The sequence below is a fragment of the Xyrauchen texanus genome, chromosome 22 (genome assembly GCF_025860055.1).
Source record: "Xyrauchen texanus isolate HMW12.3.18 chromosome 22, RBS_HiC_50CHRs, whole genome shotgun sequence".
Classification (NCBI taxonomy): domain Eukaryota; kingdom Metazoa; phylum Chordata; class Actinopteri; order Cypriniformes; family Catostomidae; genus Xyrauchen; species Xyrauchen texanus.
This window is the reverse complement of record NC_068297.1, coordinates 16,280,740-16,307,996: the sequence shown is the minus strand read 5'-3', so window position 1 is coordinate 16,307,996 and position 27,257 is coordinate 16,280,740. Positions and strand designations below refer to the sequence as shown.

General features: G+C 37.4%; 2 protein-coding genes across 4 annotated transcripts in view; both read right to left on the bottom strand.

Annotated features, from left to right (window-relative positions):
* The window catches only part of LOC127662593 (rho guanine nucleotide exchange factor 10-like), an 84,795-nt gene extending 69,500 nt beyond the window's left edge, over window positions 1–15,295 (bottom strand). For both annotated transcript variants that reach the window (XM_052153852.1, XM_052153853.1), the window contains exons 1-2: window positions 15,144–15,295; window positions 3,982–4,095 (exon numbers count right to left, since the gene is read on the bottom strand). In XM_052153852.1, the coding sequence (XP_052009812.1) occupies window positions 3,982–4,033 (52 nt within the window). In that variant the 5' untranslated portion in view covers window positions 4,034–4,095; window positions 15,144–15,295. The remainder of the gene's footprint in view (window positions 1–3,981; window positions 4,096–15,143) is intronic.
* Window positions 15,296–16,353: 1,058 nt separating this feature from the next.
* LOC127662080 (protein CLN8-like) lies at window positions 16,354–26,502 on the bottom strand. Of its 2 annotated transcripts, XR_007972847.1 has the most exons (5): window positions 26,364–26,502; window positions 25,788–25,963; window positions 25,260–25,619; window positions 20,474–20,877; window positions 16,354–17,331 (listed from the first exon to the last, which is right to left on the bottom strand). XR_007972847.1 is itself a non-coding variant. In XM_052153048.1 (4 exons), the coding sequence occupies exons 1-4, from the start codon at window positions 26,416–26,418 to the stop codon at window positions 20,557–20,559; spliced, it is 912 nt and encodes a 303-aa protein (XP_052009008.1). In that variant the 5' UTR covers window positions 26,419–26,502; the 3' UTR covers window positions 18,145–20,556. The 2 variants fall into 2 exon arrangements, 1 of the variants encoding a protein (XP_052009008.1); XM_052153048.1 differs by lacking the exon at window positions 16,354–17,331 and having other exon boundaries at window positions 18,145–20,877.
* Between the last annotated feature and the right edge of the window lie 755 nt (window positions 26,503–27,257).

Sequence of the window (27,257 nt, the reverse complement as noted above, 5' to 3'; positions counted from 1 at the left end):
GATGACATTGATACTACTTCTAAGATAGGTGTATATAACAGTGTTAATGGGCAGAATACAGACAAAAGAATGATAGCATATCTTACTTTGGGCAGAAGTGCGAATGGCTTTCAGCTGCAGATGGCACATGAGAGCAGCAGCATATCAAACAACAGGGTGAATGGGCACTTTGAGTAGATTTCATTACTTTTGTAGACTTATTATTAATATATATATATATATTAATATATATCATCTCTCATGACATGTTCTTGGAAAATGTCTCTACGTGAACGATTGTACAGATGTAGGTAATTTGCACCAGCTCACTGATAAATCTGCATGCTGCTGTGTTCATATTGACTGATCATAACTGACTGAATGGGAATTAGCCATCTCAAAGAAAGTGGATATCCAGGATACAACTACAATGACACGAACCAATTGCAGTAAGGTGTTTAGAACCTTTAGAGCCCCAGCGAACTGTTACGCACCACCGTAATGAATTCAATCAGTGTAATCATAAATGTGCTTCTGGTTCCTGTCTCCATAAGGAGCAATGTAAAAACTACAGAAAAGAGCAATCCAGGCAGAGAACAACAATCATTTTAAGTGTTAGTAGGAGTAACAGTGATTTTAGGCTCAAACCGAAAAACCCGAAGTAGATCATTATATATTATCAACGTAACTAAACTCGTTGCCCATTTTTTAATTCTCGCGACCCACCCGAGGGTCGCGACCCAGGGTTTGAAAACCACTGCGCTACAGGATGTAATCGCCACTAAACAACAGTGGCAATGTAAAAACTGCAACAATGGATGTGCACGTCAAGAGGCCGTGTGAGGAAGTCAGGAGATCCCTACAATTGTATAACTGGAGTCTGAAGGACTATAAAAGACATCTTTATGAGTCTAAACTCCTGAAGACAAATAGTCTAGTGTCTCATAGCAGTCAAGCGTGCATACACCAAACAACGGTGAATGTACACACAGTCATATGAAGTATACTTTGAAAGGCTCGAGTTCGACTGCAAGCAGATGCTGAGCGTTCGCATCAAAAACGAAGTATACTTTGGGCTTATCGGCATAGCTATACGATGCGTTTATAGCCCAGCAGTTCACTTATGCTGCTTGGGAGACTTGGGTGTGATGCGTAGCGGGATGTCAGTGCTTTCGGAACATGCTTCAGTCTCTGGACTTACCGTCAAACACCTGCATACCATCCTGACCACTGCCCATGTAGAATATGTTGATTTTTCTAAACAAAAATTATTAGTATTTCCCAGCAGCACTGTGGGTATTCTGGCTGTTTTTATTCTTTTATTGTTAAATTGCCAAATGTAGGATAATAGGGCACGTAAGAGATCTATTCAATAATTGTTTCTTCCGAAATACAAGGAGGAAATATACGGTTATTCATTAAAATGTTTATGTGATAATTATTACTAAATATGCATGTCTGTCATGTGAGCCTGTTTTGTTTCAACTAGTATAGGCCTTTGTCATGCCTGTTTGGCCACTTGTTTGATTCATGGCTTATCGGTTAATAACCAGATAATACTGGTGCTTTCTCGGTTAAAGGATTTTAAAAAATGGTATCCCTATAACTACAACGTTTAGCTGTTGATGGATGATATGTCTTTGTTATTCACTGCAACCTACACAGAATTTCAGCTTTAGAGGACAGCCTGTGTGTAAACAAAACAACTATTACATTTATCCAACAACAAGACACCAGATAACGTGTAATTAAAGCATCACTGGATTAGTCAATGAACTATGGCAATGATTATACTTCAGATGAACAATTTACATCAAAAACAGGAACAACTGATTCCATGTAAACATCAAAGCCTGAATGTGTCCGGAGGTCAAATTATGACCTTTGCTCCAAGTATCACTCATTACAGTACGATGCTGAACACCTGGAGAGAACATGAAAGAGCAAGTATTATCCGTAAATCTCTGAGAGAAAAGGTCAAAGGTAAAGATTTCAGAAAAAGGTTAGGGTTAAGGAGAGGTGGAGGGGCTCACTGTAGGTTGAGCTAGTTTCCATCATTTACTCTTTACTATGCAATGGGAAAAAAACTCTAGTATGAAGGAGTCACTGAGGCACAACTAGAGATGTTAAAGTGGCTTTATCAGCCATCTGTGTTAATGAATGAGAGTAAGAGGCTGATAAAGCACGAGGGAGTTGCCGTATCTTTGCAACGATCACTGATGCTGAATATTGATGCAGCAAGACCTTTAAAAATGTGGGGAAAGTGGGCAGTTTTGGTTTAAACTTTAACATCAGCTAATCAACCATTTCATTATCAATGGAGGTGAGTTTGTCCATTTATTTTTACCATGATGAACTGTCCCAACCAGTCCCATTTTAGCTTTTGATCTAGTATTTCAGGAGTCATTGCAGTTACCAAAACCAATGCAATTTATGCTGCAAAAGCACAGAAAGTTGTTTGTCCAACATTTAATATAATTTTTTTAATTCCATTCTTTCAAATCACCCCTTAGACTGTGTACATGTTTATACAGCCAGTCAATTGGCCAGCTGGTGAACTGAAACAGTATTTAAGTCACTGTTGATGTGAAGGGACAATCTGTCTGCAATTCATCTTGTTTTTTGCATTCTTTGTGAAAGGGTCTTTACGATGTTCTTGTGCTTTCTAAGATCTCAGGAGGTACATGAAATACAGGGAAAATTAACAATATAGAATCATAGGCTAAATCCTAAATTGCAAACTATCGGCCCTATATATATATATATATATATATATATATATATATATATATATATATATATATATATATATAGTATGGATGAATATGTGTAGTGTTTCCAAAATTATAATACGTCCAAAATAGTATGTCCAAAGTGCATGGAAGGTATACTATTTTCTTTTGAAATTTCTAAGTATGCACTCGTGCCTGCTTTTTTAATTTGGTTTTTGGACTAACACTGCAAACAACACCTGGCACTATGCTAGTGGATTGGTCTGGTTCCCTGATGCTCTATCAATGCACAATGACTTTGTGCTATACCCTACTTTAAAAGTATGTACTTTGCCATTAACCAGTGCAGTAGGCTACTTTCTGTACTAATTAGAATGAAAGTAAAACTGGATTCAACTGTAGACACGTTCTACTGGTGATGTTTGATATTCCATTATATACCCAACCTAAGAGTTCCCATTTTAAATGGGTTTTTAATACAGTGCTTTTTCATTTATTCACTAGAATGTGGTATGTTCTTAACATAACTTGAAGAGACTTTCACATTTTTTCCTACAACATAAACTGCACAGTCTTACCTCAAACATGGATTTGTGTGCTTGAAATACGTAAAATGCAAAGTTGCTACAATTGTTGTCAATGGAATAGAAGTTATGGAAGAATACAATGGAAGTTGCTACAATGGTTGTCAATGGAATGGAAGTTATGGAAGAGTACAATGGAAGTTGCTACAATGGTTGTCAATGGAATGGAAGTTATGGAAGAATACATTGGAAGTTGCTACAATGGTTGTCAATGGAATGGAAGTTATGGAAGAGTACAATGGAAGTTGCTACATTGGTTGTACAAGGATAATTTACATGGCAAATCATGACGAATTAGCCTTCCAGGTTGGATTATGACTTGAGTTATAATCTCAAGTCAGAAACCTCAGTCTGTTTTCTTTTCTACTCCCCTGCATTCGTTCTGGCATTCCTTCGCTTTACAACCCACACGCTCTTTAGTGGCTGAGCCACGGAATGTGTTTACACTTTTTCCATTCTCTTTATCCTACAGTCTCTTTTAAGCGTGACAATATTTTGCATTCAATGCAGTGTGAGTGAATATGACCATGATACAGAAACAGATGTTTAAGAATGTGACGATGAACAGGAATTCTGTGAGTCTCCTCTGTGCCAAGACACTCTGAGCCAACATCTGCATTTACACAATGTCAGCTTATCAAAGTAAACATAGTGTGTGTGCTGACAGCTTTGTAAAGACTCCTTACGGTCAGGTGGAGGAGGGGGGAAGTCCTCCAGATCCATGCTAAACAGGCTCATCTGAGACACACTCACACCGGCTCTGCTGATTGGGGTGAGATCCTTCACCAACACTTACAAACCTACAGAACCATAGACAAATCAGTTAGCCACATAGACAAGTAAGGAGAAAGAGTGCGCACCTACAAAAGCACACACAGGTATTTTCAAGTATACTAGATTGCATATTCCAGAGGGAAACACTAAAGCAATAACAATATAAAAAATGGCAAGATTTTTTCTTTGAAAACCAGTGATAAAATGTGGAAAAACCTGAAAGATTTCTTTGAAATAAGTGTCATGAGAAATCATACCTGTCTCTGTGAAAGCCCTAGACTCTGTTTATTTGCAATAAAGTGTGAGAAGGAAAAAAAAATATGAGGGATATTTTCAAGCACTGCAATTCATTTGATCTGAACAGAGAGCTTTAGAGGGAAAGTACAACAATAAATGAAAATTCTGTCATCATTTACTCACCCTTACATGTATGTTGTTCCAAACCTACTGTATACGACTTCCTTTCTTCACTGGAACACATTTCTCTCACAATAAATAGAATTTTAGGGACTGACAACCTCGATTACCATTCACTTTCATTGTAGCCTATGGGGGAAAAAAAATGTAATTTAAGAACAATAGTGACCGAGGCTAACCTTCTGCCTAAAATCTTTTGTGTTCCATTGAAGAAAGAAAGTAATACGGATGGTGAATAAATGACAACAGAATTCAAATTTTTGGTTGAAATATGTCTTTAACCAACAGAATTGTGTGGAGTAAATGACCAAAATCTCCTAAAAATTCACCAAAACGTTAGCTGCCATATCCACCAACACCAGAATATATCAAGAATATGAGTGGGTTCCAAAAAAATCCTACGACATTCCACTCTTTCAGCAAGCAATGGTGTATCTGAACATCAGATATCTAATCAAGAGTCATGTGACAATATGCAGAGGCAGCTTATCACTGTTCACTTATAACCAAACTGGTAACACACTTACATGTAAAGACATCAGTGACCTGCCTATCTGTGACTTTGAGGAATAGAACAACCCTTTCTGTATCTCTCTCTCACACACACACACACACACACACACACACACACAAATCTCTCAGCTGTGTTTCCAGTGGAACAGTAAGGACATTCTGTAGAATAGAGGGTTTCTCTCATGAGGGTTCTGTGTGAGACATCCACAGGGTGAGTGAGAGCAGAGGTGGACAGACCCATCATGCACGACTGTATTATCTCACACAATAAGTTCCTGGCACAGACATGGAAGCTTTTGTTTCACCATTGCCGTGCAACATGAGTACGTATTGTCCACATGTGAAAGCTTACAAGTTCCACGTGCACCAAAAACTGATCTCACCAAAAAAATAAAACAAATCAATCAAGACATACATTTTGTCTGCTAAGATTGCTGTGTGTGAATGTTCATGTTGCCAACACGTAGGCATGACAAAAAGAAAATCAGTTTTGCTGACGCTCGTTTGAATCACTTGGACAGCAAAACCATCACAGAATTAATAGCAGATACTCATGACACACACCTTTGATGAGCTAAAAATGAAACTGGATGCGGAATGCTTGTTTAGTCTACAGCTTGAAGCTTATCTCCCACTCTTTTTCAGAGGATACAAAAGTGGATCAATGTGTGGGGGTTTTGCTGTCCCTTGTGTGGGTGATGTATGCTCCCAAGTGTAATGTGTCATAGCTGAGATTTTAACACTAATCGTTTAGTCATACTTTATTGTGATTGGTCAAATGGCATCAATTTGCATTCAAATATTTTTTGGACTGTATAATTTATTTTTATTACATTTTACATTACATTTTTATAATTTAGCTTTATTACATAGCCGTGCTAGTTCCATGTCTCATATCACTGATCTCTTTCTTCTCACATAATAAAATAATTTAAACCACATTTCAAGTCCATGCATTTATTAATTTGTATTTAGTCCTTTGTAAGAAGCCATGTCAGGGGTAATGTATCCATGGACATTATCCCTTACAAAAACATTATTAATATTTATGTGTTAATTCTGATTGGATTACTGAGGTGACTTCTATGCACACACAAAACACAGCTGTGCACTGTAAAAAAAATCTTAATTGTTTAACAGGTAGTTACCATGAAATTATATGGTAAAAGTGATTTAACAAGACAATTTTGCATTAAAATGTTGTAAAATATATAATTTTACAATTAATGGTAAAAATATATATTATGTTTAACAAGAGACTACATGTACTTTTTCTGTATTAATTATTGTTAAAAATTCCCTGAATTCCCAGCTTGACCCATCACATTTAATTTAATTTTATGGGAATAGTTATGTTTCTTCTTATTTTTTAAATCAGTTATGTACTTTGGGGTGTTCCGTATTATATTTTATGTAGTTTAGTTAATGTTTATTGCATAATTTTAATTTCACATGTGTTACCCTAATGGTGTTTTGTGTTTGTGTCCGTGCACACTGTCTCTACATGTTTATTGGTCATTGCTCCTGGAAGTGCCACTATGAACTTTGTCATCATGTGCCTTCTGTAATTAACGATTAACAATACAACATAAAGTGAAAAGTAGATTTATATAGTTCCAGAATGTTAGTGTATCAAGTTTATATAATATAAACGGTAATGAACAGTAAAATACACAGTAGGGCTGCAATGGTTCATGGTTCGGTACAGTTTCGGTACACAAAGAATCTATCTTTAATTGTTTATTTTTTTGAAAACACAGTGGCTTATTGGCAATAATTCTTATTGTGAAGGCTCATTTTTACATGACTGCACTGTGCATATTTCTTCAAATGAAGATGCGGGCCACTTATTTGAACATTGTATAAAACATAAATATAAATAAAGAGTGCAATTATAATACTAACAAAATTAAGACATTAGCAGTGTGGATTTCTGTCTTTTGCCTTTCAGCTGACCACTTGTAATTTTCACTCAGGTATCAGAATATCCATATAATCAGAGGAAAGAACAATTTGTGGACAATTACAGCGTGTGCTTGTTTATATAGAGCGGGCACTACAGAATTGCAGAAATACATTCTTGTAGGGACTTTATAACAGGGCTCAAGCATGGTTTTTATTTTAATTTTAAATTTAATTGTATCCCCTTTTCTTCCAATTTGGAATGCCTTATTCCCACTACTTAGTAGGTCCTCGTGGTGGCGCGGTTACTCATCACAATTCAGGTGAAGGAGAACAAGTCTCAGTTGCATCCACTTCTGAGACAGTCAATCCATGCACGTTATCACGTGGCTCGCTGAACATGACACCGCGGAGACTCACAACATGTGGAGGCTCATGTTACTCTCCGTGATCCACACACAACTTACCATGTGCCCCATTGAGAGTGAGATCCCCTGTCGAGACCACGAGGAGGTTACCTCATGTAACTCTACCCTCCCTAGCAACCGGGCCAGTTTGGTTGCTTAGGAGACCTGGCTGGAGTCCCTCAGCACACTCAGGGGCTCAAGCATGTTAAACAGGTAAATTTTGTGTTCTCAACGACTGAGCATGGGTCGCATATATGCAGCAATAAATACTCCTATGGCATTCGTTATTGCTTTAGCCCTGTCTGAGCTTGCAGCAAGAGGCTTCTTAAACGCCATGGCGAGAGACTAACTTGCACAGGCTGTTTATGCTTTGCTCCCGTAAGTTCAAGAGACATGTGTGGATGATGTTGCCGCAAATGAGTAATCATATTAAATGCGCTTTTGAGACATACCCTACTTTTGTGAAACAGAGCCGAAACACAGCCTTAGTCCTGTTCACTACTCTTTGCTCAGCATTAATATAGTATATAGTGAAACCATAATGCTCCCAAACAACAGAAATGTGAGATGGTGGTGGGTCTTCAATCTCTAGCTTATTTAAGTCCGACATATTTATATTTTCATCACAGTTGGGAAAAATAGTGAGCAAGCTAGAACTCCATGCGGTCAATCTTTTTTCACTTTAGTTCTACACGGTTTGTGTTGTTTGTTATATGTTGTTTTAATATTGGTTTCATGCTTGCTAAGATGTAATCATTTGTGTCACTGCGTTCACCATCCCAAAGGCCCTGTATCCCTGTATCCTTTGATTTGGCGCAGATACACGTACAGTTGCATCCCTACTATACAGTGTGTGTGTGTGTGTGTGTGTGTGTGGGGGGGGGGGGGGTTATTGGTAGATCAGCTCTGCTCTGTATGTGCACTCTTCTGCCTCAGAGGAAACAGAGCTATGACAGAGCTTGTGAAGCTTGTAATAACAACTTACATGCACAGAACAACACAAGCATCAGAGCCACATTAGGAGAAACACTAATTTACAGATCTACACTAACAGAGCACAGTTGTCTTCAGTGCACTGTAACACCACGAATACATCACTCAAATGACAGGTATTTAAGAAGAGGGAGCTTTAAATGACAGATTACAGAGGTCTGTGGGTGTAGAAAGACCACAAAGGGATATACATTCATTCCAATATGACAGACTCCACTCTCTTTCTATTTGTACTAATGAAACAACAGAACCATAAATCCTACAGACCACACTCCTAAACACAGCCTTACAAAAAGCTCACAACCGCACCGCTGGTGTAACACAATTAACACTCAAGCAATCAACATTACAAGTCATATGATAAAGGACATAAGGACCACGCTGTAAAAAAACTAGCATAAGCTGTCTTGCTGGTCATAGCTGGTTTCTGATGGTCTTAAGATGGTTCAGCTCCCAGCTAACCAGTTTAGATTGGTTTATCGGTTTTATGCAGGGGACACAAATGTATGAAATTCGATCTTAAATTAAAAATGTTCTCATCTTTACTGTAAACATTACACAGAAAATTGTTTGTCCATCAAAATATTGTGGTTATTTTTGCACAGAACGCATGAGAAGATAAATCAGAAAAGCCTTGTACGTGTAACAGCTAGAGAGCTGGGAGCAGATTTGTTTGTATGTGTGTGTGTCAGCATCGACCACAACGAGCTGATCAATGCTTAGTTTGAGCTTGACTGCTGGGCGTGTAATTAAACAGGGTGAGAAAAAACCTGCTATTAAAATGTGGCCGCAGGGCACATGTTTCCTGAGCTCGTTGCTGAGCACGTTAACACATTCACGCCTTTACAATAGGTGGTACTAATCAACAAGCAGTTTTACCCCAGCTGGTCTGCCTATTACGAATAAGAAGGTACCTCAGAAGAATGGTCTCACCCCTTCATTTTAGTGTGTGTTCTGCATTGTGGATGATTTTATTTCACAAATTCTATAAAAAATGCTCTCAGATCAGGGTTTCCGTTGTCCGGTAATTACCGGACATTGGCCGGTAAAAAAATTAAACGTACGACAAAATTAAATCTCTCCGGTCAAATTGTCCGATTAAAATTGCCTAATAATCCCGTCCCCCTAACACAATCTGAATTTGAGAATAAGCCTAAAATGTATAAAGCAAAAATACACCGACCTCTTGCTATGTTATAAAGGAACAGGCTCTATCGTTTGAAAGTTATGAAACAACATCGCATGCTGCATTTCAAATAAAGCGCACGCCTAAAACGGCTGCAATATATACCTAAACAACGAACGATTGAGTGAGACGTTTCAAATATGGCCAGGCCCAGTCAGACTAGCTTTAAAAGCTTTTTTCAGAGGCCAGACGATGGTGAATTAGGAACATCTCATTATAGATAGATCAGTGCTTCTAATCCGCGCATTCGTGCAGTTTTTTTCTCTATCATCAAAACTGAATAGCCTATGTTCATCAGTGCATGGTTACAGTCTATATCAAGCAGGGACACGTTTGTGTGCATTTTATTTTGTGATTTCACCGGAATTAATAGAGAGTCTCCGCAACGGCGATAGATTGAAACGCGCGTCCTAGTGAAGATTGCGCAACTCGCGCAGCGCGTCGTCCATGCAACTGATAGCAGCGGACACGAGCGCTCAGCTTAATTTCAAAAACAACAGATTTCAGCGCTAGATCTCTTATTTAATAACGGACTAAATGAATGATCTGCTAGTTAACTGGAGATGTTTTATTTATTTGTATTAGGTAGGCCTACATCCGTGCCTCAATGTTTCAAAAAGTGAATGTGTGTGAAACCACAGTAAAAAACAACTGGCGTTGATTGACGCCAATCGGACGTTCATGTTTTTTTTTTCGTCTATTTGAAAGTTAAGCTAATAACAATATGTTGCATTCTATACGGCCTGATTATGTCATTTTTTAAGTTACATAGACTGCCTCCAGTTTTCCTCAACTTGACTAATTAAGAGGCGATATATTTGACCGGCATATCATCAAAATGTCCGTAAAACGAAACCACCATTTTTTTCTAGCGGAAACTCTGTCTCAGATGCCTGGGTAACTCAGCGAATATTGACCATCATCCCTGGAGTCACGAGTTCGAATCCAGTGTGTGCTGAGTGACTCCAACCAGGTCTCCAAAGCAACCAAATTGGCCCGGTTGCTAGGGAGGGTAGAGTCACATGGGGTAACCTCCTCGTGGTCGCGATTAGTGGTTCTTGCTCTCAATGGGGTGTATGGTAAGATGCGTGTGGCTCACGGAGAGCAGCGTGAGCCTCCACATGTGGAGTCTCCGCGGTGTCGTGTACAGCAAGCCACGAAATAATTGGATTGGCGTGTGGATTGACGCTCTCATAAGCGGAGGCAACTGAGACTTGTCCACCGCCACCCGGATTGAGGTGAGTAACCGCACCACCACGTGGACCTACTAAGTAGTGGGACTTGGGCATTCCAAATAGGGAGAAAAGGGGATACATTTTCTTTTAATTAAATAAAAAAAATTGCTCTGTTATAGCATCACCCCTTCTTGTATGTGTGTGTGTATGTTCTGCATAGTGGCCGATTTATTGATTTTATTTGACAAAAAATACAAAAATGCTTGATTTTATTGTCTCACCCATTCATTTCCCATATGGGATCCAATTTGATCCAGAATGAGTGTTTTGAGGTTTTTTTTTTCATCACACCATGTGTGCATAGACAAATGTAGGAAAAGTCACCAAACCTCACATCAATGAGATAAAGGAAATCAAGTATTTTAAAGAAGCAATGTTCACTTTTGACCCCAACATTACATAAGCGTTAGACACAAAACCCATCTTAAGTCTGACCCATTATTAGATACTTTAATATTGATAATGGCAGCACAGCTGTTAAAGACTTGACAACTGAACAGCAATTATAATGATTACAGAAATTTGTGAGAATAAAAAAATATTTGTATACAAAAGGCACAGTCTGTGTGACTGTCAGGCACTCACACAGCAATGGTATTAATATTTGGCATAGAAAAACATGTGAGAGCCGTAAAGTTGTTTATTAAAAAGGTGATACAAAAGGCAAAGATGCTGCAATTTATATTTTAAGAGAACTTGTGTAAAATTAAATGTAAAGGCTAAAAATGCTGCAATATGAAAAAACAATTCACATATAAGATTAGTTTTTAAAAGGGTATACAAGGCAGCAATCATTTACACGTTAAGAGAGTTTGAGACATTTGATTCAAATGAAATGCACATCATTACTTCTGGTTCAGGATTTCTTTGAGTTCTGTTGCGCTGGTTTTGGTAACTGCAGCAGCTTCTGACACATGATCCAAAGCTCATATTTTATTGGACAGGGTATTTCCTCGGCAGGCAAAGAAAACCACACCAATTTAGTCTGTATTTTGTTTTTTAAAAGCTGTAGTTTGGAGATTTACTGACAAAAGTACCATTTTAAATTCTACTACATAATGACCCAGAGGCGTAAATACCACATGCCATCCTTTTCAAGCTGGTTTATAATGGAAAATAGAAAGTTTTAAATTCTGAACCAAACCAGACTCTGTGACCTTAAAGGGATAGTTCACCCAAAACTTAAAATCCTTACTTCATTTACTCACCCTCATGCACAAATCATATTTTATATTCACAAACAAATTTTTTTTAGAAGAATATCTCAGCTCTGTAGGTTCATACAATGCAGGTGAATTGTGATAAGACCTTTGTAGCTCCAAAAATCACATAAGGGAAACATTGAAGTAATCCATATGACTCCAGAGGTTAAATCTATATCTTCAGAAGCAATATAATAGGTGTGGGTAAGAAACAGATAAAAATTTAAGTTCTTTTTTACTCTAAATCTCCATTTTCACTTTCATCTGAAAGTCACATGTGGTGCCTGTTTTGTTTCACATTAACATCTGAAAGTTAATGTGGAGATTGAAAGTAAAAAGGACTTAAATGCTGTTCTGTTATATGTATAAAGCTGGGTGTAAAACTTGATACGTTTCAGTAAAAAAAAAAAAAGAAAAAAAATATTATTATTATTAAGTTTTTAAAAGCACTTCCTGCCAGCAGTTGACACATCATGTAGCTGTTGTGTGATGTAAGCGCGTCGGTGAATTCTCGCAAGAATTCGGAAGTGATGCTTATTTAAAACAAAAGAACGAATGTCACATGAGAGTTCGGCCATTTCAAACAGCATCAGAGCTGCGATTTGAAGTTAAAATTGTTTCAATTATCGTCTTGTTTCTTACATAAACCTATAGATCCGCTTCAGAAGACATTCATTGATCAACTTGAGTCATGTTATAAGGGCCTGACAGAGCTCCATCTTCTAAAAATATTCATTTGTGTTCTGTCATATACATCTGGGATGGCATCGTGGTAAGTGAACTATTCCTTTAAGTAACACACCCAATAGGAACACACACACACACACACACACACACACACACACACACACACACACACACACACAGTTTATGTCTATAGTTTTAAAACAGTCAGTATTTTGATATTAACGAATTGACCCCATTCACTTCCATTGTAAGTGCCACACTGAGCATAACATACCTAAAAAATTTTATATTTTCACAATAGAAGTTTGTTGATTTCCATGTCTTTTCCAGGCCTGCAAATCAGTATTTAAAAATTTCTTGAAATGAACCCTGAAGACAGCATTAACAATCTTAAAATGTATGTCAAATTTTGCAGAATTAACTCTCTGCTCAGATTCAATTCTCAGTGGATTTAATTAATCCTTCACAAACTCATACATGGACATGGTAGCTCTGACAATTAACAAACATGGATCCCAATTGTATTGCATGGCTGCAAAGTTAGATCACCCAACAAAAACTCCATCTGCCAGACCACTGCAGTGCCATGCACATGAATCTGTTATCACAACAAAACAGCACAATCCTGCTCAAACAATGAGCTGTTTCTCTCACTTTTGTCTCTTTCTCCCACTTAGTAAAAGTCCCCCTATCATAAATTCCATTTCTCCAGCAGATTCCTTTAGGAAAGCCATGTCACTCCACATTAAACCACACAGACCTGACGTCATTAGTCCCTGTTAAGAGCTCTATTGTAACAGCCTCTGCTCAGTGACATGTTGAGCACTGCTAGAGAAGAACTGGAATTGTTGTTTGGCTGCAAAGAAATGTAAACACTTCAGTAAGGCATAACAATCACTTCGAATATTTTTATCATAAAGTTTTTAAATTGAGCTAACTAAAAATATTATTAAAGGGACAGTACACCCAAATATGAAAATTCTTTCATCATTTACCTACCCTCGTGTCATCTCAAACCATTTCACTTTTCTTCATCCGTGGAACAAAAAGGAAGATGTAACGCAGAATGTAAGCCTCACTTTCATTGTATGGAAAAAAAAAAACATGCAGTGAAAGTGAATGGTGACTAAGGACAACATTCTACCTTCTCGTTTTGTGTTATACAGAAGAGAGAACGTCAAACATGTTTGGAACAAAATGACAGAATTTTAGTTTTTGGGTGAACTATCCCTTTAAAGATCATTCTAATCCAAAACTAAACTGGTTATTCATTCTGTTTTTGCTCATTGATTGGATGTGGATTGAACCAATGTGCTTCAGGCTATGTAACCCAGAGACTTTATTTACAGAGCTGATCGCTGTTGGCGGTGAAAACCTTGCTCCAGTGGCATGGCTATTTGCTAAGCAAATTACCAGCAATCTGAGTAAATTTGACCAGTCCCATCCTCTCCTGCACTCTCAGATGCAAAGTGAGTTGGACAAGTATGGAGCCAAACAATACAGTCGCACATGAGAGAGCCGTATCACACACTCATCGGAGGAAAAGGCCCTTGGGCCCCAGATTCCTGAAAGCACTGCAAACCTCTGAAGCTCCCAAGGAAGGAAATGATGCAGTAAAACTAAAGGGAAGTGGAAAGGGTTAACTAATTAAAAAGGGGATTCCTTAAATGTTTTCAACCATTTGATCCATCACTGAAAGGAAGAAAAAATAGGTTCAGAAAGGAAGGAGACTGATCTGATTTTGATCTTTCGATTTGGTATGAAGTTGTCTCAACATTTGACTGAGAGGGGGGTGGGGGCCAGAAGTTTCTGGGGGCACATGGAAAATCTTAGACCAGGACATGTTAAGAGATTTCTGCGACCTTCTGAGTGTAACCTTCAGCCCAAGCAAGTACAGATAGTAAACAGTGTGAATGACATAAACAATAAATTACAACAATGAGTTGTCCAAGTTTTTTTATATATGTAATGACATTATAATCTGGGGTAATAGAACCAACATGCAGTTCGATCAGACTTCTTATTTTGAATGATTTATATTGTTTATTGCAGTCCATTATCACATTTTTAAAAATGAATTACAATTTTCTTTTTCTCAATAGATGAAAGTCATTATTTTGCATATTAACAGCATGATTCATCACTCTATGAAGATTTAATTACACGTTTAATATAAGATTCACGAGTCCCCATGCATCAGATGGAGTTTTATTATTATTATTTCTAAACTAATGTTTAATCAGATCTGAACTGGCTGTGCGCAGTTGTCATTTGCCACGTAAAGCGGAATCCAACAAGAAAAGCGCAGCCGCCCCGTCAGGCTCTGATGTTGGGAACTTCTTAAAGTTATTAAAATATATTAACATATAACTGTGACACGTCTCAGGCAATACAATTCACGATAAGTTGCAAACTGCACCAAAAGCATTAAAATCATTCGGAACATGTGCGCGTTACAAACACTAAATTCCACATACATCCATTCGATACCTCAGTGTTTGGGTATTTCATAACAGTTTTTGGGAGACTCACCATCTTGCAGGATCCTTGAAGTGAATAAAGATGTATTTTAAATCCTGTATATGGTGACACAAAACCGGTTAGGTCCAAAACAGACGCAAAAGTTAGAGTTTTCTCTGTATCATTCTTAGGGACTGCAACTTTTCTGCTGCGTCCTTTATCAAAAGCAAGCCAACCTCCTCAATGTCCCTCCTTCTTCTGCAGCATCATTGGTCAATCCTTGGGATACCAGTCAGTGATTGGTTAAAATACACGTCGATCAAATTTCCAGCGATCTCCGTGTGGATAAATACACGCGTTCCAATGTGCATCACGTGGTGTGTGTGAACCGCTCCGCTGCACCTTCACTCACATCCACATGGTGTCCGCATTAACTCAACCAAAATTAGAACAATTAAATGACTGACTCGAAAATGTGTGATTATTATTATGTTTAATAATTGAAATATCTATATTATATGTAAAATTATAATTTGACATCATTATTAGTTTCCCCAAGGCAAACAAACAAACAATGTTTCTTTGAATGCAGGTTGTGATTGATAGACGCTGCTTTGAAATATCCAAACACTACACTCTGTTTTCTTCAATACCTTCTGACTGCTTTGGTATATTTATGTTACTCTGTGGCATAGGTCACAATCTTTCGTTTATAAGTTCGATAAAATATATTTTGTGTAAATTTTAGTAATCACTCTACATCCTGTCAGAACGCCGAAAATGCTGTTTGACAGATTATTTCAATGTTCTCGCGGCTTTGTAATGCCCTCTAGTGGCCACAACATCACAAACACCCTGAGTGCCACAACAACCTTACAAACCTACCCTGCCAATTAAAATGACCTAATCAATACTTTATCTAGGCTTGGCTGAGATTGCTCATGTTTGCTTTGATTCTCACACATCTTTGGTGTCTTTGACGCAGTGTTCAGTTGCTCTTTTCTGTTATTTGGAAATCTAATTTCTGTATTTAAAGGAAAAGTACTCCCCCCAAAAAATTATATTTTCTCGTAATTTACTCAGCCTCAGGCCATTTCAGATGTGTATGCCTTTAGTTCCATACACTGCAAGTGATGGTAACAACTTTGAAGCTCCAAAAAGCACATAAAAAGCAGCATAAATATACATTTACATTTATTAATTTGGTAGACGCTTTTATCCAAAGCGACTTACAAAAGAGGAAAACATAAGCGAATCATCTTAAGGAGACAGTGGTATGAAAAGTGCCATATTACAACATTTCAATAGCATCGAATAGTATTCAAAACAGATTAAAGTGCAACAAATTTATATATATATATATATATAGGGACTGTTTAAGTGCTCATTGAAAAGATTTAAGTCATTTTTTTGAGAGAGTGAGTCAGCTTCACAGAAGAAGTTCGGAAGGTCATTCCACATACTTGGTATGATGAAACTGAAAGTCCGGGAAAGTGTTTTGGTGCCTCTTTGTGTTGGTATGACAAGGCGACGTTCCTTAGATGACCGCAGGCTTCTGGTGGGCATGTAGTTCTGCAGAAATAATTTTAGGTATGTTGGAGCAGACCCAGTGACAGTTCTGTATGCCAGCATCAGAGCCTTGAATTTAATACGTGCATCAACCGGTAGCCAGTAGAGAGAGACAGAGTGGTGTAACATGCTTTCTTTGGTTCATTTGCAGAGGTCTAATTGCACATGCAGGGAGGCCTGCAATGATCGAGTTACAGTAGTCCAGTCTAGTTATGACAAGTGAATGAACAAGCAGCAGTGGTAAATCCAGAGAGGAAGGGTCTTATCTATCTGATATTGTAGTGTGTAAATCTACATGATCTTGCAGTCAGAGAAACCATGTGCCTGAATGATAGGTCCCAGTGATGCTGTGTATATAATATAGAGAAAAGAAGTGGCCCAAGCACTGATCCCTGAGGTACCCCAGTAAGTAGCTGATGTGGCTTGGACACCTCACCTCTCCAGGCTACCTTGAAGAAACTACCTGATAGATAGGAGTTAAACCAGTCAAGCACAGTTCCTGTGATACCCAGAGTAAAGAGAAAGGAGAGTAGGAACTGATGGTTGACTGTGTCAAAGGCTGCAGAAAGGTCCAGCAGAATCAGGGCGGATGATCTGGATTCAGATCTGGCAACTCAGTAACAGACAGCAGGGCAGTCTCGGTGGAGTGTCCACCTTTGAAGCCTGACTGATTGTCATCCAGCAACTTGTTCTGTGAGTGATAGGAAGAGATTTGATTGAAAACTGCCCTTTCAAGTGTTTTTGCCATGAATGGGATGAGATTCTGGTCTGTAGTGTTCTATCTGTGTGGGGTTAAGTGTATTTTTTTTTTTTTCAGCAGCGGCGTTACTCGAGCCTGCTTAAATTTAGTGGAAAAAGTGCCTGTAAGTGTAATCCATAAATAAATGACCAATCCATGTCTTCAGAAGCAATCAAAATGGTTTTGGGTGAGAACAGACCAAAATATAACTCCTTTTTACTATAAATCTTGACATCAGCAGTCCCCTTGGTATCATGATTTAAAGCTCAATTACACCGCCTAGCACCATCTAGAGCTCTGCACATGCATCAAGCACTAGGACGTGTAATCTGGTTTGAAATCAGGACGTACATGTACATTGAACATTTTTTATATTTTGGTATGTTTGCACCCAAACCTGGAAAAATGTTATGACTTCAGAAGACATGGATTAATCAAGTCTTATGTGCTTTTTGAGTTTTTCTTTTTCCTCACTATTCAATATTTGAATGTGTTCTGCAGAAAACAAAGTCATTCACATCTGGGATGTCATGAGGGTGAGTAAATTATAAGAATTTTCATTTTTGGGTGAACTATCCCTTTAATGAAGACACTGCAGAATGAACCCCCAGTCCATTATTAAGCATTCAAGGAGATAAAGTCTGGAGTTTAAAATCGCAACAGTTCAATTGTTTTAGGCATTCCTCATGTATCTGTATAGTAGATGTCTGTCCTTTTTTCACCTTCTGAAACTGAAGTTCAATTGAGAAATCAAACACAATAACATTCCTTGGCTAAAACTCTTTATTACTTATCTCTTCTAGTTAGTTATATAAACACTCCAAAATACCCAATAACACAATCAGCAATTCTGAAGCTTTAAGAAATAAATTTCAAGCCTAAATCTTTTTAAACAAAAACATAAGCTTTTTTTTTTTTTTTTTTTTTGCAAGAGTAATAACTTAAATTGAATTGTGCATCCACTAATCACTGCTGGTTAGTTAGTGGTTACAATTTAAATATAAAACAGATTGCCAGTCAGCTCATTGTGAAAACACAAGCACTAGCTTGTTGTTATGGCTAAACAGTATTAAAACACATAAGTTGAAATTAACTGTGAATTGTAACAGGAATTCATATAAATAATCACTTTTACTACACATTTTAATAAAAGCCTTAAGAGCCAGAAAGACTTTTTTGCTTAAAAGACTGACTGAGAACAAAATATGATGCAAAAATGTCTGAGTGATACTTAGATAGCACCCAATGGCTTCCATTCATTCCTTTCAACTGTTCCTTTGAATTCACACAAGACAGCAGTTCTGACTTGCTCTGTGAAAAAACAGGCTGAAAAAGCTGAAAGGTCCTTTTTAAACCTGAAATGATGCTGCAAGAGTAAAAACATACAACATAAAACAAAGTCGAGGTATATTAGCATCAGATGATGTCAATTAAGCACTTCAGTGGATTTTATCCTGGCACTGCAATCATAATACATTTAAGTGATTACAAAGTTTTTAAAAAGCATTTCTGGTATAAATAAATTCCATCATTATATTCTGTCGATAGACAAAAGTCTTACTGATACTAACTTTGGCTTGATACCAGGTACACTGTAGCAAAGAGACCACAGCAAGCTTTACTTTTGAGGAAGATCGGGTCTTTCTACCGGTCTATACTGCCCAACTTGTTATATTGAGGTATGCAAGTGAAGCAGTAGGTAAGGTAAATTCAAGCATCTGATCAAACGGATTAAGATGGACAACTCCATACCAGATTGATCCTAGCAGGGACAGGAAATAGGATGATGGCAAAACTGAGGCTATTCTAAACAATTCTCCATTCTTCACTACATGTTAGAGATCTTTTAGCCACTGGCTTTATTCTACCTGTTGCTATAAGACAATACCGTCTCATTCTCATCCTCACATAAACCTGGGCTTTTACTTAGATAAAGCATAACGATGCTGCACAAGTAGCTTTTATCATTACTTCATATAGTAGTTGTATATGTTTGTCTATATTTATTTATACTGTACATGTACAATGATATTGCACCGTGTTCATCTATTGTAGATATATATTCTTTATATGTCATCAACGTTAGCTTTTGCTCCTCAACTTCTTCTGAAGAATAAAACAAAATCTATAAATGCCTAAAATCATCTTCTTTCAGTTGCTCCCGTTAGGGGTTGCCACAGTGGACTATCAATGAACTGCATATTTGACAGATTTTATGCCGGATGCCCTTCCTGACCATAAATGCCTAAATTAAAATGTGTAAAACATAAAAGCGAAGAAATCAATATCTAGATCAGTATTTAAAACTCAAAATGAATCAAAACAAAGTAAAACAGCTTCCTCATTATCCCTTCTCACTCTGCACGCACGCACGCACGCACGCACGCACGCACGCACGCACGCACGCACGCACACACACACACACTCCATTCTACACAGATATTCACTCTCAGTCAGAACAAACCCCGTTTATGCAAAACACAAAGAGCCCAGTCAAGCATCCACAAAGTTCAGAGAAAGTCACTGCTTCACCAAACAGCCTTCAGCTATTGAACACCTTTACACACAGAATCTGTAAAATCTTAGTAGGCTAAAAGGAAACCAAATTCAAGGTCTGATGGTTTTGAACTGATGTTTCTAAAGTGTAATTTTTTCTTACATGACACTGAATGACTAGGAGAAACAAATATGAGCCTCCTAAGATTAGATGAAAACTTGCTGTGAACAGAAGATACAGAGAAGGATGAGAAACTTTGTGCATCACAGACTGCAAATGTAAAAGAGAGAAGAGACATAAAAAGCATAAAAAGCTTTTCAGGATGTACAACGCAACATAAAAAGGAAGTTATGGTATTTTTCAGGCCATTCACAGCCAGAAATGGTTAAACACAGCCTCCCTGAAACATGCAGTGTTGTGCCAGTCCTCATCGATGTAAAGGCCAAAAACTAAGCATCACAGCTACATCAAATACAGAAACCAAACTGAACTAAATGTGCATTTGCTTACCTGTGAGGTCACAAATAAATAAAATTGCAGTAGTTAGTAGTAGCACTAAACCTAAAACTCTTAAACCATCACTGCACAAATTAGTACCATAACCGTGGCCTCATCACCCTCGTACAGCCACGCATCTTCTTCAGACTGAATTTCCCATGAAGCCTTATTCCTTCAATCGATCAGTTGGCATGGGTCTTGCATCGTGCCTGATCTTGAACTGGTCCATTTCCTGGCACAGGTTTGTTATTAAAGTTCCAGTCCACAGGATTGAGAAGCTGCAGGGTTTTCTTGTGCATCCAAATAGGGTTGAGAAAGAAGGTGAGCAGGAAGAGACCAGAAAAGAACAGTATTCTCTGAACCAATGGGATGTGTGTATTCATCTCCTCCCAATGATTCCAGCACACCCACCACATATAGTAGGACAGAATCATCCGACAGTGAAACATATGGATCATTATCCACTGGTTAGCTTTCCAAAACAGAGTCTTCGACCAGCCCGCCTTGAAGAGGGAGTGAAGAAACATAAGGGGAACTTGAGTTTAATTTAGTTCACTCAACTACACAGAGGGAATATTTGAATAACAATGTGAATTATACTGATATATCTCTAATCAGATTTAAATCTAAAGCAAATTAGAGGATATTGTTGTCCTTCACATTCTTTATGCAAGAAACAATCTAAATTTAAGAATGCAAATGGAGGTGAATGCATTTCAAGCACATGGTCCCATTGTAGATACTTAATGTACATTCATGTGATACTGTGGTGGTAACAAACCTCAGTACTCAAGAGTGCAATAGAGCTCAAATGAACGTGTGCCATTAAACTGGATGTAATTATTCAGGTAGCTAGCAACATGTTGACAATTTAAGTAACTTTACAAACTTTCCAACTACATATGTATTTATTTATTTGTTTGGCATCTTAACAATACATTTTTTTAAAAAAAAGCAAGAATGCAAAAAGGTTAGAAATCCTTATGGCTTATTTGTTTACCTCACTTTTTCAATAACAAACATTTAACACAATATGGAAATATATACACACACACTGCCTGGTCAAAAAAAGTAGCATACTCTAATATTTAGTTGGACCGCCTTTAGCTTTGATTACGGTGCACATTCGTCGTAGCATTTTTTCGACAACCTAATGCAATGTCACAACATTTATTTACGTCCAGAGTTGCATTAATTTTTGGCCGAGATTTTGTATTGACAACAGGGGAGTAGAACCACTCCATAAAGTCTTCTTCAGCACATCCCATAGACTTTTAATTGGGTTAAGGTCAGGACTCTGTGGTGGCCAATTCACGTGTGGAATTATTCCTCATGCTCTGAACCACTCTTTCACAGTTTGAGACCAAAGAATTTTGACATTGTCATCCTGGAATTTGCCCGTGCATATGCATCTTACTTTCCCTATCAAACATAGCCATGAGTTCCTACTGTCGATTTTTTATGATGTGACTTCACCAAGCATTTTAGTGATCTCCAATCACAACATCACAATCTCCTTAGTTATTTTCATTACTCGATGCAGGACAATAATTTGCTCCTTCTGAAACACAGTAACATCTTTTTCATGACCACAGGATACGTCTTCCGACATGGTTGTATAAGAAATGAGAGGCGACACACTGCATCAGTTAGGGTTAAAATAATTGTTGCCAGCTGAAACATATTAATCACAGCAATAATGATCCAATCATAGTTTAAGTATCGGCTTATTTAAATCCAAATGATGACTCTTTGACCAGGCAGTATATATAAAAGAAAGAAAAATAAAACAAACAAAATTTATATATAAAAAAATAATAATTCCACCAAGTTAAATCAAAAGTAAAATAGAAAAGAAAATAACGTCAGCAGGAATACAGAGAGTTTGAGTGAGAGAGATTTACAGAGTGACTGGGATCATCAGGGTGATCCTCAATCTATGTTTGAATTTATTTAGGGAGGTTGACATTTTAGCAATGTGGAAATATTTATTCCAAAGAAATGAACCTCTCTATTTAATGGAAAATGGATAATGTGTAGTATGATATAAGGGAGGATGAAGGGCATTGGAGTTATATGAATGGATTTGTGCATTTAACAAAAAAAAAAATCAATTAAAAGATGTGGGCAACTTATTTGGGCTATAACAATATTTATATAAAAAAGTGCATGATTGAAGTATCAATATTGTTTGTTCAAGAATCAAGATATTACGTTTTTTAAACAACGGAGCTGGTGCAAAGCTACTTAAAAGTAACTAGCCGTATAAATGTATTTTGAGTATTGAGTAATGTCTGCAAACTGGAAAGGTAATTGCTTGCCCAAACAATACTGCCATAAATTATATACGATAAAGCTGTAATACAAGGTTAAAAGGCACCCCTGATGAACCAAGCCTCTAATCTTTCTTATAATACCTACCGATTTCATTATTTTAGAAGTAATATAATGTGTATGGTCTTTGCAGGACAAACTTTCATCTACAAATATATAAGAAATTTAGTAGATGAAACCAGTACCAGTTCATATCCATGAACTGAAACTTTTAATCTTGAGGTATACCACACATTAGACCTGGTTCTTATAGATGTACAACCATTAACACACACAAATTTAATTAGACAGCCATTTATAGGTGCAGTCATGGAAACCATAAAAATACAACTTCATTAATAATATAGCATGATCTACAGTATCAAAAGCTTTTGATAAATATAAAAAAGATCCCAACAGCCTATTCATTTGTATTATTAGCCGTTTAGATTTGATCAAAATAATAAATTAAATTGACCTAAAAGAGAAAACTGACTATATTCAGACTATTTAAGCTAATGCCAGCTATAGAGGCCATCGCGGCAACACTGAGAGTGTAATGCGTATACATTGTGTTAAGGAATTGCATTCTGACACATATCAGAAAGAAACGATGCACGAAATCAAGATTTTGTCGCTAAAATAGTTTGCGTTGTCACTTGCATAGAGCAGGGTCAGAAATGAAATTTTCCATTAAGTGTCAATATTTTCCAGTGTAAACAAGCGTCAAACAAGCACAGCTCCTATCTACTTGAATAGGGAAAGACTGAAATCTCCAAAACGATTGGTCAAGATTACGATCAAAGAACATTTCAAATCAACAGTAAAATCGGACAAAAATGGTTTCATAAATTGTGCTTTTACCTCAGATTACGCTAAAGACTAGATTAGACGGCTTGTCTAGCCATTCATGTTCTTGAGTTGATTGACAAGCAAATCTGTATCTAAAAAGTCATTGGCTCTTTTACACATTGGCTCAAAACCCATTATTTTAGATTATCTTATTTCTGATTTTTAAGGATTGCATTTGTTTTTCTTAGTGTATTTGTATTTGTTTCATTAATCATGTTAGATAATGTAATGAAATTATTGTTTGTGTATTTTAATGTACATGTAAGGTGTCCTTGAATGTATACCCACAAATAAAGTGTATTATTATTACTACCTTTCTTTTGTTCAATTTCAATTTTTAGTCTCTGTTATTGCCCTGAGCCCCCCTTAATTTCTGTCCCTTGCATTATTTTTCAAGACCTACCAGGTGAAACTTAAAATAAAAAGTTTATCTTTTAATAAATACAGAAAAACATTTACAAATATAGCAAAACTATAATAGCACTCTCAGTGAGTGCTCTCAGATTTGAGACAAGACAACTTGAGAAATAGAGGAAGATGAACAAGCACATTTGCCACATGAAAACAGAAGTGAAAGAGGCATTTCAGAAGCTCACTAATGGCTTTAGTTTCTTTGCTAGTCTGACACTTCAAGAAGCTTTTCCTACACATTCTATTTGTGACTTTTCATCAGTTTCAATCTCAGTGACAAACTGATTAAAGTAAAAGTTCACCAAAAATTTTACATTCTCTCATCATTTACTCATTCTCATGCCATCCCAGATGAGTGACTTTCTTTCTAGAGCAGAACAAAAACAAAGATTTTTTGAAGAATATTTCAGCTCTGTAGGTCCATACAATGCAAGTGAATGGGTGCAAAATTTTGAAGCTACAAAAAGCATATATAGACATCATAAGTAATCCATACAACTCCATTGGACTAATTAATGTCTTCTAAAGTGAAACATGTGTGTAAGAAATAGATTGATATTTAAAACATTTTTTTTACCTCTGGACAGCTGTTGTATGCACATTCAAGAAGGTGAAGTTCAAGCTACCTCTCACAGTAGTAGTGACATAAGCGCATTGGCATGTCAATATCGTTGGAGCCCTGGGCTGGTCTGAAATCTGCAGGGGAAAAATGCTCACTGCAAAAAACTCAATATTTTGAGTGACTCAATGGGTGTATTGAGTCAGAGAGCAGCCATAGCTTTAGTTGTTCAAGATCATTGATAGGAAATCTGTGAAAACGTAGTCTTTCCTCTGTTGTAAACAAGACTGAGCTTCCGTATTTTTCACATTTCATGCGTCAGTTCTCACGTGAACTTGCCAACGCACTTACGTCACGCAAGATGCTGCGTGACCGTGCATACCACAGCTAGCCAGAAGCAAACATTTTTAGTAAAAGAAGTTTTAAATATTTATCTATTTCTTATACACTCCTAGCGTTTCACTTCAGAAGACATTTATAAATACACTGGAGTCATATGTATTACTTTTATAATGGCTATATGTGCTTTTTATAGCTTCAAAATTTTGGCACCCATTCACTTGCATTGTATGGACCTACAGAGCTGAAATATTCTTCCAAAAATCTTTGTTTGTGTTCTGCTGAAGAAAGTAGGTCATACACATCTGGGATGGCCTGAGGGTGAGTAAATGATGAGAGAATATACATTTTTGGGAGAACTATTTACGTTGGCAAGGGAATTTATTTTTATTTATAATTATTGCCTCTAACCTTAAGCAGCATCCAGGAGATGCAGGTGAACGGGGTGCTCATCTCCAGCAGCAGGGTCACCATAGGGAGGAAATGACCAAGCCGGTCCCACACAACTGCCCCCGCAAACCCTGCCAGGGCAAAGAAGTGGTGCACAGCTAACGGCAGATCAAACGACAGGAATGCCACATTGGATGCATGTAAGGCCGCATTTTCAAACAGGAAGAACCCAGTGGCGGTCAGCAAGTTAAACCAGGACCAGTTCTCCTGCCCAAGAATCTTATCTGAAAAGACAGTAGAGTCTTCCATGAGCACTCGAAGCCCCGCCACCATGCTCTGGATGCCAAACACTGCCCGTGTAGCAGCTAAATCCCAGAAGACCTACAGAGAAAGATATAGATCTTTATGCCAAACCAAACACATATAACTTTAAATTTCTAAAGGTTCATAATCAGAGCAAAAATCACCTCTGATCTTGGTTCACATTCAGCTTAATTTCCATTTGTTAAAAAAACACATTTTAAACTTTATGCACAAAAATGAAGGTACCTTTTCTTTGGCAGACAGCGAGCGATAAGTGAGAAACAGCAGTTTAGATATGATGTGAAAGAAGAGAAAGATGAAGGTGTAGAAGATGAAGCCCAGACCGATGATCTTCAGACGGACATCCTGGGAAGAGTAGTCCATGCTTAAATTGTGACCTGTGGCTGCTGGAGTTAAATTATCTGGAAGGAAGGACATTGCTCAGCTCTCTGCATGAAAGAATGTTCTTCAGTGATATGCCACTCCCAGGTCCCATATGAAACCAATTACAAGCCTGGAAATCCTTTATTATATTATACAGACACACCCTCCATCTTCCCTCTTTTTTTAACTTTATGAGACAAATTTCTGAGCACCATTTGGTGAAACAGCAGTTAAAAATCTTAGTTTATGTAGTACAGTAACTAGCTCCGATCATGCTGATCAGAAAAAAACAGCTGCTTGTATTTCACCATCTGTCAGCTGAGCTTAAAAAAAATAAAGAGCAAGACTCTAAACACCACAACATCCACACCTTTAATCTGGAGTCTTTGATGTGTTTTTGAAAAGTTATATTGTGATTTCTTTGTTCTTTGACTTTACCTTTTGTAGTCTCAGGCCGAAGTAATCCGTTTCCTTTTGTGTCCACGAAACACATTACATGCCCCCTTTAAAGATCTCTAAACTATCAAAACAAATCGCATTCCTTTACTATGCATGCACTACACAGCTGTGTCGGCGAGACGAGCAACCGTCATATTACCTCACTCAATCACATGACCAGGCTCACTGATAAAGACAGCTTTGTCGACCTCTGCTGGCAGTAATAAGAATCATTAACAAATGGGTCAACGTTTTTAAAGAAATAGTTCACCCAAAAATGAAAATTCTCTTATCAATAGGCCCTTTCCCACATACAGTCCTGGTACTTTTCCCTCAGTATCTTTCTAGATAAGAACTCTTATGAGGAACGGAACACCCAAGGAGACTTTTCCTCTGTTGCATTAGCCTTCACAAAAGGAACCGTAGTAACTGTGGTGTATTTTTATCAAGTTAAGTATACATTAATCAAGTATAATCAATGTAATTTTATTCTACAATTATTTCTGATGGTCAGGCAGGTCTTTTACTATGTGTATGTGTGTGTTTTAGAGGCCTATGCAGGAACAGGAATAGCCTCACATATAGTGCTCTCATGACTGCGGAGAAAATATATAGTGAGGCTGTTCTACAGGTGTCTCCTGTCCACTTCTTAAAACAATTAGACTAGAGTCAAAAAATAGGATGATGGATAATGGTGACACGTTTGGAATGTATTAGCCCCAACTTGTTAGAGGACATGTATTTAAGTGAACAAAAACCCAGAGATGCTTCAGTTGTTCTGCAGGCAACTCGGCTTTATTGTCTGATAATAAAGTCTATTCTTCTGAAATCAAAATCCCTAAGACTTTGAGTGATTTTTCACAAATTGTGCAGAAACCACTACATAACATAATC

Bases quoted from the DNA above. Each gene is read 5' to 3' on its own strand.
- LOC127662080 (XM_052153048.1), bottom strand. From the start codon at position 26,418: ATGTGTTTCGTGGACACAAAAGGAAACGGATTACTTCGGCCTGAGACT. The intron at 25,620-25,787 runs GTACCTTCATTT...CTTTCTCTGTAG, and splicing joins CGCTGTCTGCCAAAGAAAAG to GTCTTCTGGGATTTAGCTGC. The intron at 20,878-25,259 runs GTTAGAGGCAAT...TCCCTCTTCAAG, and splicing joins TCTCCTGGATGCTGCTTAAG to GCGGGCTGGTCGAAGACTCT.